This window comes from Borostomias antarcticus (genome assembly GCF_949987555.1).
Source record: "Borostomias antarcticus genome assembly, chromosome: 18".
Classification (NCBI taxonomy): domain Eukaryota; kingdom Metazoa; phylum Chordata; class Actinopteri; order Stomiiformes; family Stomiidae; genus Borostomias; species Borostomias antarcticus.
In genome coordinates, this window is record NC_140251.1 from 13,573,475 (window position 1) to 13,595,692 (window position 22,218).

General features: G+C 48.1%; 1 protein-coding gene across 1 annotated transcript; it reads left to right on the forward strand.

Annotated features, from left to right (window-relative positions):
• Positions 1–818: 818 nt before the first annotated feature.
• LOC311320825 (solute carrier organic anion transporter family member 1C1-like) lies at positions 819–21,984 on the forward strand (the record flags this gene model as incomplete). The annotated part of the gene is made up of 14 exons (XM_084452670.1): positions 819–905; positions 9,559–9,700; positions 13,970–14,102; positions 14,338–14,459; positions 14,554–14,700; positions 14,973–15,071; positions 15,412–15,660; positions 15,757–15,921; positions 17,954–18,149; positions 18,861–19,026; positions 20,776–20,960; positions 21,270–21,334; positions 21,452–21,569; positions 21,765–21,984. 14 exons carry the CDS (start codon positions 819–821, stop codon positions 21,982–21,984), a joined length of 2,094 nt encoding a protein of 697 aa, XP_084308796.1.
• Between the last annotated feature and the right edge of the window lie 234 nt (positions 21,985–22,218).

Below are 22,218 nucleotides of genomic sequence, written 5' to 3' on the forward strand. Positions count from 1 at the left end.
TCACTGGCTCCCTGGAGGAATTTAGCCTGGCTGCAATAACGTTATCGCGAACGGAATGAATACCATCTACTAGCAAACAAAACATGTTCAATTATATTTAACCTGTTAAAACTAAGATGCCAGGATCAAAAAATAATTTCTCCAATTGATATATTTGACAAAAACAGGTTAATATGCAAGCCGGTTTTCATTGCTAAATCAAAGCGGGGAGAGCCGAGAGAGCCGGGAACGCGCGTCTACATTTCAGATAAATGTGAACTTTTTCGTGGACGCGCGTCGGCCAGAGAAGCTCAACTGCGCAAGTCAAAAGTCACCGGAAGGCCAGAAAAGCACAACTGCGCAAGTCAAAAGTCACCGGAAATAGTCAAATGACTACAAATTTGCCAAGATGGCGCGGTTCAATAGGGCTTCATTGTTGATAGCGGCCAGTGAATGGAGTGGCTGTATCCAGTTTATATAATACATCCATGGGTGACAGAGACACGGCGTTTGGACTGGCATAGAGCTCGCGACTGCAACCATACCAAACATGTCCTGCTCGCACACGTGCACACACCCAGAGCTACAACATGCATTCATGAGCGGAGGTCTGTGCTCTCCGAACACCATTTCTAGTTATTATTATTATTATTATTATTATCATTTGTCATGCACCCACAGACCAAGGTAAATTCCTTGTAGGTGCAAGTTGGCTAAATAAAAATCTGAATCTGACTTAAGTCTGAAATATTCCTTGTATTCCAACAGCTGTGCATGAACAAAGCTGAGAGACTTGGTCGAGGAAGAGAGCGTTGGGGAACAGTGTCTTTTTGGGGAGGATGGAGGTATCAGAGAAGGAGAGATGGACTCCGGACAGCGGCCCCTCATCCACCGGGACGCAGCGCTCCTGCTGTTCCAGTCTGAAGGTAGGGCTCATCCAGCCACCCTGGTCTCGCAAGCTCACACTCTGCTTCTCTAATCAAATCAAATACAACTTTATTTGTATAGCACATTTCATACACAGAGGCCACACAATGCGCTTTACAGAGAGCAATGGGAGGGTGGGCATAGGTCCCATGCCTACATATTCCACTACACAGATCAGTCGAGACAAATCAGTCGAGACAAATCAGTCCTCGGCTGCAGTTGGCTGTCCAATCAGAGTCCAGTGTAGTTGATGATACAAATCATCACAATGGCGCTGCCCTTGAGGAGGTTGGTGTCGATGGTGCAAAGCAGCACTTGAGCGGTATCTAGCCTAGCGGCTTGAGTATCTGACCAGGGATTGAAGGTCCAGTCTGAAGGTCCAGCCTGAAGGTCCTGAAGGTCCAGCCTGAAGGTGCAGTCTGAAGGTCCTGGAGGTCCAGTCTGAAGGTCCAGCCTGAAGGTCCTGGAGGTCCAGCCTGAAGGTCCAGCCTGAAGGTCCTGAAGGTGCAGTCTGAAGGTCCTGAAGGTCCAGTCTGAAGGTCCAGTCTGAAGGTCCAGTCTGAAGGTCCAGCCTCGCTCCCCCAGCAGCTCACACCTTCAGAATGGGCAGCACCCGGACCCCCTCCTTCCTCTCTGCCATCTAAAACATTTCCTAAAAAAAACACGGCAGGATTTATTTTAGCCGATTTCGTGCCAAAAGTTGACACAAAGTCATGCAGAATTTAGGGAGATCTTGTTGGAGTTGAGAACGGTCCCCTTGGTTCCGCCTGGGGAACATGAATCCTGTTGTGTAACAGGGTGGCTGCAGCCTGTGACTGGCAGGTCGGCTCAGGATGCTGTTTCCCTCCACCTCAGCACTCTGTCTCTATCTGTCTTAAATTCAAATGTCTTTATTAGCATGACAAAAAAAAAAGAAATTGTGTTGCCAAAGCATTGTGTCGACATTTAATGGGATGAGTTATAAAATGCTCAGTGCACAGTTAAAATAATAGCGATAGAACATCAATATACTGTATTTTTTTATTTTTTTTATTTAACCTTTATTTACCCAGGCAAGCAATTAAGAACAAATTCTTATATACAAAAGCAGCCTGAGGAAGGGGGAAATGGGAGGCTGAAAATAAACATGTTATGTACACATCATTTACATCAACAATAATAAAATACAGTAATACAAATACAAATACAAAAATAATGATAGGAATAGAATAATACGAGAGGTTAAGTATAAATAGCATCATAATAGGTGAGAGAGCGAGAGAGAGAGAGAGAGAGAAAGGGGAGACAGAGAGCGAGAGAGAGAGAGAGAAAGAGCAGGGGGGGTAGAAGAGCAGTGGGAACGGGGGGAGTAAGGAACTGAGGGAGGGGGGCATGGTAGACATGGCTTTATAGATGAGCTGAAGCCAGTGAAGAAGCCGTCTGGTGTGAAGAGATGTCCAGTCTACCAGATTATAAAGGTTGCAGTGGTGAGTGGTGAAGGGTGCGCCAGTAGCGAAATGAATGGCAGAATGATGGAGGTGTCCAGTTTTCTAAGGGCGCATTGAGATGCCATTCAGTAGATGGTATCGCCGTAATCAAAGATAGGCAGGATGGTCATCTTGACAAGAGTGTGTTTGGCCGAGCGGGTGAAGGAAGCTTTATTGCGGTACAAGAAGCCCAGGCGGGCTTTGACTTTAGCTTGCAGGTGACTAATGTGAGTAGTGAAAGAGAGGGATGAGTCCAGCCAGATGCCAAGGTACTTGTAAGAGGTAACAAACTCCAACTCAGAGCCGTCGGCACAGGTGATCTTAGGGGGACTGGCAGAGCCTTGTTTCCGTTCAAGGAGCATACATTTGGTCTTCTTAGTGTTGAGAAGCAGGTGGAGGCTGTGAAAAGACTGCTCAATAGAGGTGAGACTAAGTTGCAAGGTGGATATCGCAGACTGGAGAGAAGGGCCCGCTGAATACAAGATGGTATCATCAGCATACAGATGGATCTCGGAATTGCCAGCAGCCTTGGCTACGTTGTTGATGTAAATGGAGAACAGTGTTGGGGCCCAATATTGAGCCTTGAGGTACCCCTTTAGAGATGGTAAGAGGGTCAGACAAGATGTTTTAAGTCTTCACCTGCTGAACACGGCTAGTAAGGTAGCTGACATATATACCTAAATACTTATATTTACAGTACATACTGTATCTATGTTTTGGTCTGTGATGAGTCCCTTTCGTTTTGTCAGGCTAAAATATATTCTGCTACTTGCTGCAGTGACTGGCTCTTAAAATAATCCTAAACTTAATCCTAAACTAATGTCCTCCTTGCCTCATATGACGTATTCATCAAGTGAATTTTTCCCAGTTGTTTGCTGGAGTCGGTGACTAGCTGGTACCAGTGCACAGCCAGGGAGGAGTGAGCCCGGACATCAGGGGCTTATGTCCACTGATGGGGAGGGGGGGGGGGGTGAGAGCGGTAGTATCAGGGGATTATGTGCACGGGGGTGGGGGGGGGGAGGGGGGTGATGTAGGAGAGAGGTAGTATCAGGGGGCCAATGTGCTCTTTCATGTTCAAAGTCACCTGACTGGCCAAGAGGAGCTACAGCTGGAGTATCCCTCTTACTCTTCAGCTCCGGAGGAGAGTGTGTGTGCGTGCGTGCGTGCGTGCGTGCGTGCGTGCGTGTGTGTGCGCGCCTGCAGGAGTACAGTACAGTACAGTAAAATGTATTGTGATTACAGAAACACGAGGGGACGAACAAAGCAGACCTCTCATGAAGCCAGAAGGCTGTCGGCCCCCTGGGGGGTCCCAGCAGTCAGTGGGACCTACAATAGTTTATAAGCAGCACATCTACCTTGGATCTGTGAATGAGCACCTCATAGGGGTCAACAGAGTTATTGCTTGGCGTAATCTCTATGGACCACCCAAGGACTCTCAGAAGGACAATGTACTCTACGGACCACCATGAGTATTTCTCTTCAACTATATACTACTACTGTAGTAGTAGTACTAGATGTAGTACACAACGCAGAGCTAATCAAGGACAATAATAAAAGATGACGAGATTCAACAGTACATAGGATTTATTTTTTTTTAGTCAGTTTAGTGCAAAATTGCAGGGGGCGGGGGAGAGATTCAGAGGGGAGCCATGTGATAAGGCTGATGGCTGTGGCTGGTGCCACAACCACCAGCCACGGCCCCCAGCCTTATAAAAATGGCTCCCCTCTGAATCTCTCCCCCGCCCCCTGCAACTTTGCACTAAACTGACTACCACAATGACTCTTTGTAGTTGAAAGAGTTTGGTTCTATATCTGTATTTTTTTTTGTCTCCAATCAAGTTCAAAATAGAATGTTCCTAATGGTGTGTTCGCTTAGCTCCTTCTGCCCTTTGGCACTTAAAGGCTGTCAGAAATGTGCCTGGGCTGACCACCAAGGAGGTCAGAATAGAGGTCCGGTTCTCCCCTTCCTGGATTTAAGCTGGACGCCGCTAAAAAGCTGCTTAGAGGGGAAAGTAAAACACTCGCCAACAACAACAGGATCCCCCGGAACTTCAGTCACCCTGCCATATGGGTGCTGCCGTGCTTTTAAATAATCCCACGAGAAACATCTTACTTGTGATAGGCCACATACTTCTGTGATACACACTGTGGGTGCATGCGTGTGTGGAAAGAAAGAGCTTTTTGTTTGCCTGTAGTGTTTGTAGCAGTAGCGCTCTGTGTGTGTGTTTAATTGTACATGAATATACAGCTACAGTACATGTGGACAGACGTCCATGTGTCAGGCTGTAGAGCAGGAGTGGAGGAATCAGCAGCAGGACAGGCCGGCGGAGGGTAGGCAGTATAGACGGAAGGTTGGCAGTATAGACGGAAGGTTGGCAGTATAGACGGAAGGTTGGCAGGATAGACGGAAGGTTGGCAGTATAGACGGAAGGTTGGCAGTATAGACGGAAGGTTGGCAGTATAGACGGAAGGTTGGCAGTATAGACGGAAGGTTGGCAGTATAGACGGAAGGTTGGCAGTATAGACGGAAGGTTGGCAGTATAGACGGAAGGTTGGCAGTATAGACGGAAGGTTGGCAGTATAGACGGAAGGTTGGCAGTATAGACGGAAGGTTGGCAGTATAGACGGAAGGTTGGCAGTATAGACGGAAGGTTGGCAGTATAGACGGAAGGTTGGCAGTATAGACGGAAGGTTGGCAGTATAGACGGAAGGTTGGCAGTATAGACGGAAGGTTGGCAGTATAGACCCTGGCTATAATCAAAAGCTGATTAGCGGCTCAGCAGCTCTGATTCACAGGCTTTTGGGGCAGGCTGGGGATTTGCTTTGATTAAACCTACAGTTCAACCCCACCACCCATACACATACTGTATACACATAAGCTAGTTCTGTTCAATTCCTTAACACATGCTGTTATTGTTCATTACAGGCAAGTGGTATTAAAAAATAATGATAATAATGGCTAAACTTAAAGGTTGTAGGGGGAGAGCTCGCCATTACAGCTTACAGTATGTTGTTGTGTGTGCTAAATTATCTTATTACACAGCTCTCTGAAATACTCGATTCTGATTGGACAATCAACATTCTATGCAAGGGACAACTCAGACATGAGAGACAACTCAGACATGAGAGACAACTCAGACATGAGAGACAGATGTCATTTTCAAGGTGTCCTGCTCTTTGGATCTAGACTTTCCCAGGGTATAACCTCTGACCTCTGTACATCATGTTGTAGTGTTGTGAACCAGTGGACCTTTGGAGCACCTGTGGCATTTTGGGCATAACCTTTAGCCTACTGCAGTGGCTTTAGGTTACCAAGAATGTCCTGTTAGATGACCAGCAGGAACAGTGTAGTGTTCATGGGGGGGTCTAATGTAACAGTGTAGTGTTCATTGGGGGGTCTAATGTAACAGTGTAGTTTTCATGAGGGGGTCTAATGTAACAGTGTAGTGTTCATGGGGGGGGGGGGGGGGGGGGCGTGCTCCCTCATGGTCGGGCCTGGGGGGCGGGCTGATAAAACAACGCTGGGCAGCTCAGGCTGTTCCTCCTCTGCCTGCCTAGGGTGCGTTCACACGGCAGGTTTTTTCAAAGCGTTTGTGCGTCGCTTTTCACTGTTGTCTATGGAGCAGCGCGCCTCTGCCACAGCGAGGGGTCTCGCGTTTTATCAGCGCCGAGAAGTTGAAGATATTTTAACTTTTCCACAGAGCGCGGAGGACGCGCCCTATAATTGTTGTGTTCTGTCGCTTGCCAACGAATAGCGTCGGCCAGGGACAATGCGGTGCGCCTCGCGTTTTTAGCAGCTCGCAAAATCTGCTGTGTGAACGCTGCCAAATACAGTTCACTGGTGGACACACACCCTTAGGCTGCTAGACCCCCAGGCCCCCGCTTAATGGGTGGTTCTCCAAGACTTTCTTCAAGGCTGGCATGTCTGAACCCCCCCCCAGGCCCCCCACCTCCCCAGCAATAGATTGATCTGATTGGCTGAGTCCCCAACCGAATGTGATACTCGCGTGCGCCATTGCTGCTCATGATAGCCTACAGTGATGGCCTAACATTACATGTGAATGGGCTGATGGCGCCTCTGTCTTTATTGCTTGATGGTGGGTAGGGTTTATTTCCAAAGCGGCCCTTCACAGAACATTTTGCCTAGGGCCTCCAAAAGTCTAGAGCCGGCCTAAACAAAAACCCAGAGCCGGCTCTAAACAGACAACCATGCTGCTTTGGTTGGAACAAGTTGTTCCATCATGACCCAGTTCGGCTGGGAGCACTTCCACAGGAACAAAGGTGGCATTCTGCGGGCCACTGGGCTTTTCGCTGTTTTTGTTTTGGGGGGGGGTGATTCTTCACCCGCTGGGGCACATGTAAAGATGCCCCTGTCAGCAAATTCACAGTTAAACCTGGCTAGAATTGAGACAGAAGAGATGAGAGGAGGAATGAGAAATGAGCCATGTTCCACTGTACTTAGTCCCTAAGTGGTACAGTAGGCGGTTTTGGGGGGGGTGAGGTTACTTTCCCATGGTCGTCACGCTGATGATCAGAGAGGTAGAACAGAGGCTGTGGAAGCAATCGATGACGTCACACAGCATATCACGTACTTCACGGTGACCGACGTCAACAAATTCCTGGGACGAGCAAACTACCATGGCAATAAACAAATTCTGATTCTGATAGTAAGAGGATTGAAGAAATCTGTTAGCCCTCTCGACTTAGCATGGGGAATCAGGTATGCACTGTACAAGGTTGAGTTCAATGTCTCCATTATGATTATGCTCACACACTGGAGCTGACTGGCCCAGGCCACACATCGCACACTTGGGTTATTTTAATCCCTGAGGCCGAGGCTGACTCTCACCTGTTTCCAATTACTGGCCCCGGCGTTGTGGATGTTATGGATGAGCTCGTTTGGCTAATGCTAATCCTGCCTTTGTGCCGGCGGTCCGTGGGGAGTCGTGCCACCCAGGACTCCCCGCAGCACCGCCACGCTCTTCAGGTCCAACGCAGCGCCTCTGAGCTCTGCTCATAAGTCTCATAAGTCCACCTGCTTCAGGTTATGCTAACAGTAAAGAGATTTGTGACAGGCTGGTAACAGTAAAGAGATTTGTGACAGGCTGGTAACAGTAAAGAGATTTGTGACACGCTGGAACAGTAACAGTAAAGAGATGTGTGACAGGCTGGTAACAGTAAAGAGATTTGTGACAGGCTGGTAACAGTAAAGAGATGTGTGACACGCTGGTAACAGTAAAGAGATTTGTGACAGGCTGGTAACAGTAAAGAGATTTGTGACAGGCTGGTAACAGTAAAGAGATTTGTGACAGGCTGGTAACAGTAAATAGATTTGTGACAGGCTGGTAACAGTAAAGAGATTTGTGACAGGCTGGTAACAGTAAAGAGATTTGTGACAGGCTGGTAACAGTAAAGAGATTTGTGACAGGCTGGTAACAGTAAAGAGATTTGTGACAGGCTGGTAACAGTAAAGAGATTTGTGACCGGCTGGTAACAGTAAAGAGATGTGTGACAGGCTGGTAACAGTAAAGAGATGTGTGACAGGCTGGTAACAGTAAATAGATTTGTGACAGGCTGGTAACAGTAAAGAGATTTGTGACAGGCTGGTAACAGTAAAGAGATTTGTGACAGGCTGGTAACAGTAAAGAGATTTGTGACAGGCTGGTAACAGTGAAGAGATTTGTGACAGGTTATGGTATCACCACACTAGCTGCTCTTTAGTCAAGTGTGCAGATGACGCTGCCCTAGTGGGTCTCTTAACAGACACAGAGCAGGACTACAGGACTGAGGTAGACCACTTCTATGAATGGTGCACGACAAACTCACTTATTCTATTTAAAAAAACAAAAGAAATGGTGATCGATTTTCGAAGAAGCCCCCCCTTCCCTGCAACCAGTTACCCTACAAGGTACACCGATTGAGACAGTGGAGGAATATAAGTATGTGGACACTATCATTGACTCCAAACTCACCTGGACTGCAAACACAGTGGCAAGATATACAAAAGCACAACAGAGACTTTATTTTTTAAGGAAGCTACGCAGCTTCAAGGCAGACGTAACAACGCTGAGACTGTTCTACCTGACCTTCATTCAGAGCGTGGTGACCTTCGCCATCCAGTGCTGGGGTGGACGTCTGTCCATCCAGAACAGAAACATGCTGGACAAGGTTACTAAGACGGGGAGGGAAATCACTGGCTCAGAGCATCTCTCAGCTCTCTGATCAGTACACCATCAACCTTGCCAGACGAATACTGGACGATCCTTCCCATCCACTCTTCTCAGAGTTCCCCCTACTCCCCTCTGGACGCAGGTTTAAAATGCCCAAAACAAGGACAAAACAAGCCAGCGCTTCCTTTGTGCTAAGAAGTATTAAATTATTGAACAGCTGTTGATGCCTGTTGCAGTGATGATGATGTTGATGCGATGATGTTGATGACGATGATGGTGGTTATTGCGGTGTTGGTGCGATGGGCGTACATTTTAATGTTTTATGTATGCTTGACATTTGCTAAACAAATTCCCCTCTGGGGCAATAAAGGTTTCAATTCAATTCAATTCAATTCAGTAAAGAGATTTGTGATAAGCTGGTAGTCTCTGTCCAGACTGCAGACTCAAATATTACGTTGAATCGCTGCGCTCCGCATACTACATAATAGAGTCTGTGCCACTTCGCCGCCCAAGCTGGTGTTCTCAGGGCGTATCGACAGGTCAAAATTGAAAGAGTGACAGGTCGTAGCAGCAAATGAGAGACGCTAGCCCAGATTAGATGGGCGGGGCATATCTATGGGTGGGAACGCCTGATCACGAAAGTCGTTGCTGATTGGTGTCGCAGGGATTCCTGCAAAGCCAATGAATTGCCAGGATTTGAGCACCAGACTTTTGCATGAAGTGTCCCAGACCCATAGAGAGACCTGCAGCATGCAGTAACGTAGTTAGCGTAGCTTATGTAGTGTATCAGCGAAAGAACACTCATGGGTCTGGTGTTGAGACTAACAAGCTGGTAGCAGTAAAGATATTTGTGACAAGCTGGTAGCAGTAAAGAGATTTGTGACAAGCTGGTAGCAGTAAAGAGATTTGTGACAAAAAGGGTACTGAAATTTCAATGCAGTTTTAAGTTTTAAGTTTGCAAGAGCTCCATTCTCACCTGTGTCTCACCTGGCCCGGCCTTCTCTCCGTGCCTGTAGATGTTCCTGGCGGCCTTGTCTTTCGCCTACTTCTCCAAGGCCCTCTCAGGGAGCTACATGAAGAGCACCATCACACAGCTGGAGAGGAGATTTGATATTCCAACGTACTTGATAGGTGTTATAGATGGGAGCTTTGAAATAGGTGAGTAGCTTTGTCATCACTATGTGTGTGTGTGTGTGTGTGTGTGTGTGTGTGGGAGGGATGTGTCCACTTATACTGTATGTGTGTGTGTGTGTGTGTGTGTGTGTGTGTGTGTGTGTGTGTGTGCGCATGTGTGTAATAATGGGCGTGTGTGGGTATTTGCCTCCATCAAAATGGGTGTAGTGTGTGTGTGTGTATGTGTGTGTGTTTGTGTTTGTGTTTGTGTGTGTACAGTATATGCATGTGTGTGCTAATCTTCTGTACTGTATGTTAGGGCATTTACATGCTAATGTTAGTGGGCCAAGTATACAATATACCATTGTTGTCCTTCCCATTGAATCTTGCTGTTATCCTAATGGGCTATTTATGGACACCGACTGAATGGTCTCTGGATGTAATTTGAAATGTATAAAATCTAGATACTGACTTTTCTTCAGTCACCTTCCAGAGAATACACTTCTGCCCACGGCCTAGTAGGTGCTGTGGTGCACAGCCTAGCAGCCAGTGACTGTATGAGGTGAAGAGGGGATTTGTCCAACCCGCCTCACAAAAGCCCTGAGGAGCCTTGTTCCCGTGTGAATGGCCCCCCTGCAGTTCTACTGAGGTGACGGGCTGATATCCTCATCAGCCTCCATGAGTCTGCTACGTAACCATAGATGACGATACAGACATGTTTCTATGGTGACGTTTTCCACGAGCAACCGTAGATGAGGAGGCAGGAGATCCAGCTCAAGCAGCGATCATTCTGCCGCCGATCGTACGTCCACATGACAGCTATTGAACCTGTATCCAACTGTGGATCAATCGGTTTATTCTGAGTTCTCAGGTTGTTGTCCCTGTGTGTCCAACTGTGGATCAATCATGTTTATTCTCAGGTCCTTTATTGTAAATACACGTGCATCTCAGAAAATTAGAATATTGTGAAAAAGTCCTTTATTTTCCGTAATTTAATTAAAACAGTGAAACTTTCATGTATTCTAGATCCATTACACCACAGAATCCAGGCTGTCCAGTTGTTTCCCTCAGACTGGTAGAACCTCCGCAGCAGCCTGCTACACACATCCAAGGAAGGCATAGGATTTTGATGGGTGGGCTTTGCTTTTTATGTAGTCATAGATATGACCATGCTATAAGCAGCTAGGTGGGTCATCTGGAACCCTGCTCCATGCGGGACTTTGGTTACCTTATAGTTCGCCCACGGCCTCCAGTTCGCTCACAGCCTCTATAGTTCGCCCACAGCCTCTATAGTTCGCCCACAGCCTCTATAGTTCTCTCACAGCCTCTATAGTTCTCTCACAGCCTCTATAGTTCGCCCACAGCCTCTATAGTTCACTCACAGCCTCTATAGTTCACTCACAGCCTCTAGTTCTCTCACAGCCTCTATAGTTCTCTCACAGCCTCTATAGTTCGCTCATGGCCTCTATAGTTCGCTCATGGCCTCTATAGTTCGCTGACAGCCTCTAGTTCACTCACAGCCCCTATAAAGTCCCCCCACAGCCTCTATAGTTCGCTCACAGCCTCTAGTTCGCTCACGTCCTCTATAGTTCGCTCAAGGCCTCTATAGTTCGCTCACAGCCTCTATAGTTCGCTCATGGCCTCTATAGTTCACTCACAGCCTCTAGTTCGCTTACAGCCTCTATAATTCGCTCACGGCCTCTATAGTTCACTCACAGCCTCTAGTTCCCTCACAGCCTCTATACTTCGCTCACGGCCTCTATAGTTCCCTCACGGCCTCTATAGTTCGCTGACAGGCTCTATAGTTCACGGCCTCTATAGTTCACTCACAGCCTCTAATTCACTCACAGCCTCTAGTTCGCTCACGGCCTCTATAGTTCGCTCACAGCCTCTATAGTTCGCTCACAGCCTGATACCCCCACCACACACCCACGCACACACCCGTACGCCAATGTATCGCACAACACAGCCAATAAACAAAATGATGCATACCGACAACGCGACCACAACCAAACAGACTATCAATCACTACAAATACTATCCTACTGGCATATAGCCTGCCCAGTATAGTCCACTTTTCATAATGAAGAGTTGTCGTTATCCAAACAAACACAACACAGAATGATCATCTTGCTGTCTCCACAGCAGGAGAAAAAACTGCTGTTTGGGCAACTCCACTGTGGGGGTGACTGACAGGTGACCATACAATTCAGTCTCATTATCACAGTAGGCCTACATCAACACAGAGAAAAAGTAATTTTACTCACCATTAGTAGAGCTGAAAGCCACGACTGGCTGAATGAAACTTTCTGAAAACGATGTCCTTCCATTCGTTCTGGCACTTCTTGGTCATGTCACTGTAGTGACTGTAGTCACTTTACCGAGTACTCTAAACAGTCTCTCCTATGATACAAGCTGCTAACAAACGCTCAGTTTTCCCACCATAAATGCAGCTTGGATACTTGGCCAGTGTGACCTGATTTGGGTTTTCACAACCGAGATCATCAGGTGGAGTAGTAGATGGTAGAGGCTCTGGTTCAGTTCTTGAGCTGTTGCTAACGTTAGCTGAGGAAGCTGCAGAGTTGCTAACGTTAACGTTAGCCTGGCTAGCTTCCTGCGTGGCAGGGAGGGAAACATCGCTGTCAACACTTAAAGAAGGCCAATTTGAAGGAGTGAATCCTCAATCAATCAATCAAAGCTTTATTTGTATAGCGCATTTCATATCCAGAGGTAACACAATGCGCTTTACAGAGAACAAGGGAGGTGGGCATACGACCCACTCTCTACATATTCCAGAGGGAAGCAAAAAAACAGTTATCACCCAGGGGCCAGATCCTGTTGTAGATGCTGGTTTTGGTGGTGCAGATGGGGTTTTGAGCCATTTTCTAATATCCATTTTTAAACACTTTTACAAATTGCTAGCTTCGTTCGTTCGTTCGTTCCACGTGTAACAGGCAGGCGGCAATTCAGAGTGATGATGATGACATGCTTTAGCCAGTCAGGTAGCGCTATCAAATTAGATTTTGCGCTATAAAGAGGGGGGCATTAGGGGGTATGCCTACACGATGGCCCAGATAATTTGTATATGCATTTTTAACTAATTTATTTATTTTCAAATTAATTGTTTTAACAATTCATCATCAATACACGTTTATTTTGTGTAGACTAACATCTTTATGGTACTTGGTTGGGGGGGCACACAAGCCCATTTGGACAGGCATTGCCCCTAAATGCCCCCCGCCGGACCTGCGTGCCTATAGATGGTCTCAGTGTTGTTGTCCGTTAATGGGGCTTGTTCCTTCTGAAGTCCATCACCAGTTCCTTGGTCTTGCTGACGTTGAGTTGGAGCTGGTTCTCCTCAGAACAGCTGACGAATCTCCTGACCACGTCCCTGTACCCCTCCTCGTCGTTTGCCCTGATGCAGCCCACAATAGAGGAGTTGTCCGAGAACTTCTGGAGGTGGCACACTCCAGAGTTGTGGCTGAAGTCGGTGGTGAACAGAAAAGGTGACATGATGGTTCCTTGGGGGTGGGGGGTTGCTTATCACCACCTCAGACAGGCAGCCCTGCAGTCAGACATACTGTGGCCTGCCGGTGAGGTAGTCAGTGATCCAGGCCACCGTGTTGTGGTCTACCTGCATGGCTGGGAGCTTTACTGCTAACTGGAGGAGTAGGATGGTGCTGAATGTGCTGGAAAAGTCAAAATAACATGACTCTCACTGAGCTTCCTGGCTTCTCCAGGTGTGAGTAGGCCGTGGAGCAGGTAGATGATGGCATCATCTGTGCTGATTCAGGCCTGGTACACGAACTCCAGTGGGTCCAGGAACTCGCTCACCATGGGCCTCAGGCGCTGCAGAACCAGCCTCTTGAAAACGTACATGACCTGTGATGTCAGTGCCACTGGCCTGTAGTCATTGAGAACACTGGGACGTGCTTTTTTGGGCACCGGCACAATGCAGGAGGTGTTCCACGGCTGTGACACCTTCTTCAGCCTCAGACAGAGGTTGAATAATGTAGGTGTTGGAACACTCCTGGTGCCTTGCTGATTCTAAGCTTTCTAAGCTCTCCCCTATTAAATCTTCTTTTGAACTTTTATTCTCATTTTTACTTTTTTTAGTTTCTTATTTTCAATTCTCTTTTATCATATATTATCTGTCCTGTTATATTTTGTATTTTATTTTTTATACCATTTACTAATTAACATTTTTATTTATTTATCTTTTCTTATTCTGTAAAGCACTGTGTGCTACATTTGCTTGTACGAACATGTGCTACTGTATATAAATAAAATTGACTGTGACTCTACCTCGAACAGGTAACCTGCTGGTAATTGCTTTTGTCAGCTATTTCGGCGCCAAACTCCACAGACCAAAGATTATCGCCGCTGGATGTGTCCTTATGTCTTTGGGGACGTTCTTAATGGCCACCCCTCATTTCATCATCGGACGGTAAGTACAGCAGGTCTACATCCTGGTTGTTTACCTCAAGGCAGTGGTTTTGTTAACGTCGCTGAAGATCTAATCTGGTTTAGCCAGCGCTGAATTAGTAGTAGTACAAAGTGGTTGGATAATTGGCTTTTATCATTTTTTGATTAGTGTGTTATTTCTGTATTCTGTGTATCTAATAAAACCGATGCTTTCTCCCTTCCCTTGCTTAACAGTCACCTTGGTATTTTGTACGCAGCTATAAATTCGAAACATCAGTTAGATCGTCAGTGAATTCAACCAATAACTTATCTCCATGTCCAGTAAGCTCACCTGAGTCCACGCATGCAGGTGACAGGCCCTCTCTACTGCCCCCTGCGGGTGAGATCTGGGAACAGCACCATTTACAATGAGTTCATGTTGACAGCATACATTTCCAAGGTTGTCATTTATCATGACCCTACCCGTCTGCCAGGTTGTGAGCGCGAGTCCAGCGTTTCCATGTGGGTCTACGTGTTCCTGGGCAACGTTCTACGAGGCATAGGAGAGACGCCTGTACAGCCACTGGGCATCTCATACATCGACGATTACGCACGGTCAGAAAACGCAGCTCTCTATATCGGTAATAAGCTGTGATTTTTTTCATGCTTTTTCTTACAGGAAACGACCTCAGATAGCATGAGTCTCATACTGTAAGTGTCTCATTCTCTGCGTGTCTGATAGTTGTGCTCTGGATCAGCCCAGGAGACATGATGCACATTAGACTAAAAGAGGACTGGCTCTGCTGCATGTCATCTATGCCACTCTTAAAATACATCTCTCAGTGTAACTCTATAGGATTTATTGGCATGTCTTTGCCCTGGTCAAGGTCCTGTCTCTCTTGATTTATTTCAGGTTGTGTGCAGACTATATCAATTATAGGTCCAGTCTTTGGATACCTGCTGGGATCTTTGTGTGCCAAGATTTACGTTGACATTGGATATGTGGACATGGGTGAGTGAGCCGGCTGACATAGTGGCCAGAGCTGCCAGGGAGGCGTCATCATGTTGACATTACAGATAAAGTCCATCTGCTGTCAGAGCGGAGCTGACTAGTGTCTTTATCCATGGACTGGATGTACTGTACCCTCTCGTAAAGCTGCTTCTGTCATGCAGTCACACAGCTGGGGGAGGGGCTACTGTGACTCAGGGAAGTTGTGTGTGTGTGTGTGTGTGTGTGTGTGTGTGTGTGTGTGTGTGGTACTGTGACTCAGGGAAGTTCTGTGTATGTGTGTGTGTGTGTGTGTGCTACTGTGACTCACGGAAGTTCTGTGTGTCCCCTTTCCCCTCTAAAGAGAACGTCACCATCACCCCCGGCGACGCCCGCTGGGTGGGGGCGTGGTGGCTCGGCTACCTGGTCGCCGGCACCGTCACGCTCATGTCGGCCGTGCCCTTCTGGTTCCTGCCCAAGTCCCTGCCCGTGCCCGTGGACCAGCACGATGCCAGCTGCAGCCCGGAGCAGGCCCGCTTCATCACAGACTCCCCTGACATGCGGCACAAGCTCAGGCAGGAGGAGCCTGCTAGCTTCCATGACATGGCCAGAGGTACTGGAGCTCCTAGCGCGCTCAACACACATGCTCTGCTTTCATAGCATTGGTCAAATATTAATTTCCATTGTTTGTTGTTGTTTTGTCCTACAGAATTCATTCCAACGTTGAAAACTCTTTTAGGGAATCCGGTCTACATCATCTACCTGTGTGTGACCATTTTACAATTCAACTCCCTCATCGGCATGGTAACCTATAAGCCCAAATACATAGAGCAACATTATGGGCTGTCAGCATCAAAGGCCAACTTTCTCATGGGTGAGTAAAGTGTTTTTTGGTCTTGGGTTCATTTTGTGTTACATACTCGTACTTGGAAGTGGGCTTGTGGTGAACTTAGCTGATTTGTCATTTTGGCAGTTTCATAAATGAACCATCTTTTATCTATTTTTTATGCACTCCACGATGGTGTACTCTTTTCATACTAAAGACAGACATACAGTATGGCAGTGACTTCACAGGAATTACCTCCTGACAGGAGATAGACACTGAATGGAAAAGAAAATTCCTCTTAATGAGACATGTCAATGGTCGTCCGTGATAAAAGCTATTCAATGTTCTGATAACAGCATTCCTTCTTTCAAGATGAGAGGGCGGCGGTGTAGGAGGAGGAGGGGATGCGGTTATGAAATACATTGTACATTTCCCTGCCCTTTCAAGCATCGAAATACTTGTTCATCTCTCATGACAACCACTTCACCTGAAATATGAATGAGGTCACTTTGATATAAAAGTTAAAGATTCAAGATCCGTTTTATTGGCCATGTATATGGTGCACACATCCAGTACTAGGAATTTAACCAGGGTTCAGGCATAGGACAGGGTGCCGGACAGGTAGGGGTGTCACAATATATCGTGTCACAATATATCGCGATACAGAAACGTCACAATACGTATCATCAAGGTGAAAACAATATGGTGATATGTTTATTGTATATCAGTGAACGCTGGCTACACAACGCTGGTAACAAACACGTATTTTGTCTCTAGGTCTATCCATGATATTACAACAGTTAAGCTCTAAATTCACAAAGTGTAGTGGAGTAGAAATGTGGAGAAATGCACTATTGGTGTGAACAGCAGCACTACTGCAACGCTTCACACCTGCGCTTAGGACTGGACTGGACTGGACTGGACAGGACAGGACAGGACAGGACAGGACAGGACAGGACAGGACAGGACAGGACAGGACAGGACTGGACTGGACTGGACAGGACAGGACAGGACAGGACAGGACAGGACTGGACAGGACAGGGTGCAGGACAGGACAGGACAGGACAGGACAGGACAGGACAGGACGGGACTGGACAGGACAGGACAGGACAGGACAGGACAGGACGGGACTGGACTGGACAGGACAGGACAGGACAGGACAGGACAGGACAGGACGGGACTGGACAGGACAGGACAGGACTGGACAAAACAGGACAGGACAGGACAGGACTGGACTGGACTGGACTGGACTGGACTGGACTGGACTGGACTGGACAGGACAGGGTGCAGGACAGGTAAGGACAGGGTGCAAGACAGGACAGGGTGCAGGACGGGACTGGACAGGACAGGACAGGACAGGACAGGGTGCAGGACAGGACAGGGTGCAGGACAGGACAGGGTGCAGGACAGGACAGGGTGCAGGACGGGACAGGACAGGGTGCAGGACAGGACAGGGTGCAGGACAGGACAGGGTGCAGGACAGGACAGGGTGCAGGACAGGACAGGGTGCAGGACAGGACAGGACAGGGTGCAGGACAGGACAGGGTGCAGGACAGGACAGGGTGCAGGACAGGGTGCAGGACAGGACAGGACAGGGTGCAGGACAGGACAGGGTGCAGGACAGGACAGGGTGCAGGACAGGGTGCAGGACAGGACAGGACAGGGTGCAGGACAGGACAGGGTGCAGGACAGGACAGGGTGCAGGACGGGACAGGACAGGGTGCAGGACAGGACAGGGTGCAGGACAGGGTGCAGGACAGGACAGGACAGGGTGCAGGACAGGACAGGGTGCAGGAGAGGACAGGACAGGGTGCAGGACAGGACAGGGTGCAGGACAGGTAAGGACAGGGTGCAAGACAGGACAGGACAGGGTGCAGGACAGGACAGGGTGCAGGACAGGACAGGGTGCAGGACAGGACAGGGTGCAGGACAGGACAGGGTGCAGGACAGGATAGGACAGGAGAGGACAGGACAGGAGAGGACTGTGCAAATTACTTTCATCTTCTTGGGGAAACGACTGCTGCGGCTATCTGTCCCTCCACCGCTGTCTAAACCTGTTGTGATTGGTCGGTTGTGCCAGGCATGATCAACATCCCCGCCGTTGCTCTGGGGATGTTCTCCGGGGGCGTGGTCATGAAGAGGTTCAAGCTAGGCATCATGGGAGCGGCCAAGTTTGCGTTTGGGACCTCCCTGCTGGGCTACTTCCTGTCCCTCTTCTTCTTCGCTTTGGGCTGTGAGAACTCCAAGGTGGCAGGGATAACGCTGTCATATACGGGGTACGCTGCTCCCGTCTCCTCCTCCCTCTCCTTCTCCTCTCCTCTCCTCCTCTTCCCCTCTCCTTCTCCTCTCCTCCTCTTCCCCTCTCCTCTCCTCTCCTCCTCTTCCCCTCTCCTCTCCTCTCATCCTCTCTCCTGGATGTATTGTATGCAGGCATTATGTAATCCCATCATGGCTGATTGAAAGGCCTATTTTTAGAGGTCCAAAGGTGGATGTGTTTGAGCTTTGCTGTAATCTCCTCCTTCAGATGGATGGTTTCCAGGGTTAAGGCATCTATTATGGCATTCCTCTATTATGCTATCACTGCTCTAAGAAACATGTTCTCTCTCTCTTGTATTTGTGTGTGCGTGTGCGTGTGTGTGTGCGTGTGTGTGCGTGCGTGCGTGTGTGTGTGTGTGTGCATGTGTGTTCATGCGAGTGCGCGTGTGTGTGTATGTGTCTCTAGATTGCGATTCTTGCACTTAGATTGCCATTCTTGCACTTTGCCTTCAGCACTAGATTATGCTCTTAGTCACTTGTTTTAGAAAGAAGATGCACTTTCTGTCTGAGTTCTGGTGAGTAGTAGTACATTGGCTCTTCCTACGTTAAATGCAATTATTGTTAGTCGCTTTGGATAAAAGCGTCTGCTAAATGACTGTAATGTAATGTAATGTAATGTAATGTAATGTGTGTGTATGCGTGTGTGTGTGTGTGTGTGTGTGTGTGCCCAGGGTGGAGGGCCTGTCCTATCACGAGCACTCTCTGTTCTCGGAGTGCAACTCCGGCTGCGCGTGCTCGGGGACAGCCTGGGACCCGGTGTGCGGAGAGAACGGTGTCACCTACGTGTCGCCGTGTCTGGCCGGCTGCGCCTCGTCCTCGGGCTCCGGCAGGAACACGGTGAGACCACCAGCTTTGCCTCGGACGCCACCGCTTCCTCCCGCCAGCGTGGTCTCTCACCGGGACCTCCTGCCATTACTAGCGCTTCAGAGTGCTTCTGTTGAGCAGAACCTGGGTTTCTGGAACCTGTGTTTCTGGATCAGAACTAGAGGATGATCTCTGGCAGTGCCATTTGAGTGAAGAGAATACTTTCGTGTGTTATGCCTCTGTAATCATTCAAAAGTTTCAAGGTTTCTTTATTTGTCACATGTAATGTAAGTGTACAGTTACAGTGAAATGTTTCTGACGGCTCCAAGATTATGCTCAAAATTGACAAATTACTAATTTAGAAGTTACAAATTGACAAATTACACAATAAGTACTATTTCTATACAGTATGAAGATAGGGGTGAAATAAGATGCCTGTAATCCCTCCGGTCTGGATGGATTATGTACATGCTAGACAGTATATGGATATGAATAAATAAACAAATAAATAACCCAGAGGGGGGGGGGGGGGGTATCTACATGCTATACAGTATATGGATATGAATAAATAAACAAATAAATAACCCAGAGGGGGGGGGGGGGGGGTTATGTACATGCTATACAGTATATGGATATGAATAAATAAACAAATAAATAACCCAGAGGGGGGGGGGGGGTATCTACATGCTATACAGTATATGGATATGAATAAATAAACAAATAAATAACCCAGAGGGGGGGGGGGGGGGGTTATGTACATGCTATACAGTATATGGATATGAATAAATAAACAAATAAATAACCCAGAGGGGGGGGGGGGGGTATCTACATGCTATACAGTATATGGATATGAATAAATAAACAAATAAATAACCCGGAACCCGGAGGGGGGGGGGGTTATGTACATGCTACAGCTATAATAAATAATCCCAGTGGGGGTTATGGTTATATTATGTACACTAGATATTCTATGTACTCTGGATAGAGTCATTTAGGAGCCGGACGGCTCAGAGTCTCTCTGTGCTCTCCATTTGAGTGGATCTCTTCCCTGACCGTAGCAGAGAGAACAGTCCATTTCCTGGGTGGCTGGAGTCTTTCAGAATCCTGTTGGCCTTGGTCTTCTGGTGTAGATGTCCTGGAGGTGGTGGTGATGTTCCCAGTCAGGTGGTGATATTCCCAGTCAGGTGGTGTTATTCCCAATCAGGTGGTGATATTCCCAGTCAGGTGGTGATATTCCCAGTCAGGTGGTGATATTCCCAGTCAGGTGGTGATATTCCCAGTCAGGTGGGGATATTCCCAGTCAGGTGGTGATATTCCCAGTCAGATGGTGATATTCTCGGTCAGCATGCTCTCGATCGTGGATGAGTAGAAGCTCCGTCGGATCTGGTGAGATGCTCTGAATGTCCTCAGTTGTCTGAGGTGGTCCAGTCTCTGACATGCTTTCCTCACCACTGTGTCTATGTGTGTTGACCATGTCAGGTCTTTGGTGATCTGGAGGCCAAGGTACTTGAAGCTGTCCACTCTCTCTACAGGGGTCCCGTTGATGATTAGAGGGGTGTAGTTCCTCTCCTGCTGCCACCAGCATCTCCTTTGTCTTGCTGACGTTCAGATGGAGCTTGTTTTCCTGACACCACTGGGTCAGGAAACTATGACCTGACACCCATGGTTCAGATCCTCAATGCGATGCCATTTTGATTGCATCGTGCCTCTCTGCCAATACAGACTCAACCATACAACATCATGACTTGTGTTGTTTGTTCTATCCTCATTCCACTCCCTCAGGTGTTCGACCAGTGCAGGTGTGTGGCGTCTGCAGGCTCTCACCCAGGCAACCTGACCGCAGCGCTGGGCCACTGTCCACTCAGAGACAGCTGTGACAGGGTGTTCCCCTACTTCCTGGCTCTGTCGGTCCTCAGCTCCTTCATCATCTCCCTGGGAGGAACTCCTGGCTTCATGCTGCTCATTAGGTCAGGTCGCCCCCTACTGGGCACACAGCTGAACTGGAACATTTGCCCTAATGCCCACTCGCCATGTCTGTGTGTATTTGCAGCGCTAGCTAAGCTAAGACCCTTGTGTCTCTTGAGAGGTTGCTAGACTTGAATGTATCACATGTTGACACTTAAGCCTAATTTATACTTCATAAAACGGCTCATGGCTCATGTCTCATGGCTCTTGGTTGCTAAAAGGCATTCCATTCCATGGCAACCAAGAGCCATGAGACATGAGCCATGAGCCGTTTTATGAAGTATAAATTAGGCTTTATGTGCTTCTTCTAGGTGTATAAAGCCAGAGTTGAAAGCCTTTGCTCTTGGAGTCCACACACTGACCACTCGGACCTTTGGTAGGAGAGCTTCATTGCCATTTTCCTTACTGTAGGTCTGAGATATTCAGGGCACTGTTGAATGTCATGTGACTGCTCGGCTGCGTCAGACTGCTCTCCCATTGGCTGTGCTTGCAGCTGGAATCCCCGCCCCCATCTTCTTCGGGGCCGTCATCGACACCACCTGCCTGAAGTGGGGCTTCAACAGATGTGGAGGAAGGGGGGCGTGCAGAATATACAACACCACCGCCTACAGGTACGTCCTCCTGAACCAGCACCATTCAGCACAGCCATGTTCAGTTTCATTACACTCCTAGAGGGTCATCCTCTGTAATCCCAGAGGTGATTGATACAGGACAGCCAGTTTCCTAGAATGTCCTGGGTGTTTACTCCCTTGAGAGAGAGAGTGCGTGCCTGCGTGTCTTTGAGTGTGTACTTGTTTGTGTTCTAGGGTAGTATACCTGGGCCTGACGCTGGGGTTAAGGACCGCCTCCTTCTTCCTGTGCATCCTGGGTTTCGCTCTGCTGAAGAGGCACATCAGGACGGAAGCGGGAACCACCCTGACCAATGGGAAAGCAGAGCTGGATTCTCTGAGGAATGAGGAGGGAATACACTGCGACCAGTTCCTGCGGGCGTTGGACTTCAACCCTGACAGAGAGACACGCCTGTGACCCACAGCTCTCTCTCTCTCTCTCTCTCTCTCTCTCTCTCTCTCTCTCTCTCTATCTCTCTATCTCTCTCTCTCTCTATCTCTCTCTCTCTCTCTCTCTCTTTCTGGGCCCCGACAGAGAGACAAGCCTGTGACCCACAGCTCTCTCTCTCTCTCTCTCTCTCTCTCTCTTTCTGGGCCCCGACAGAGAGACAAGCCTGTGACCCACAGCTCTCTCTCTCTCTCTGAGCCCAAC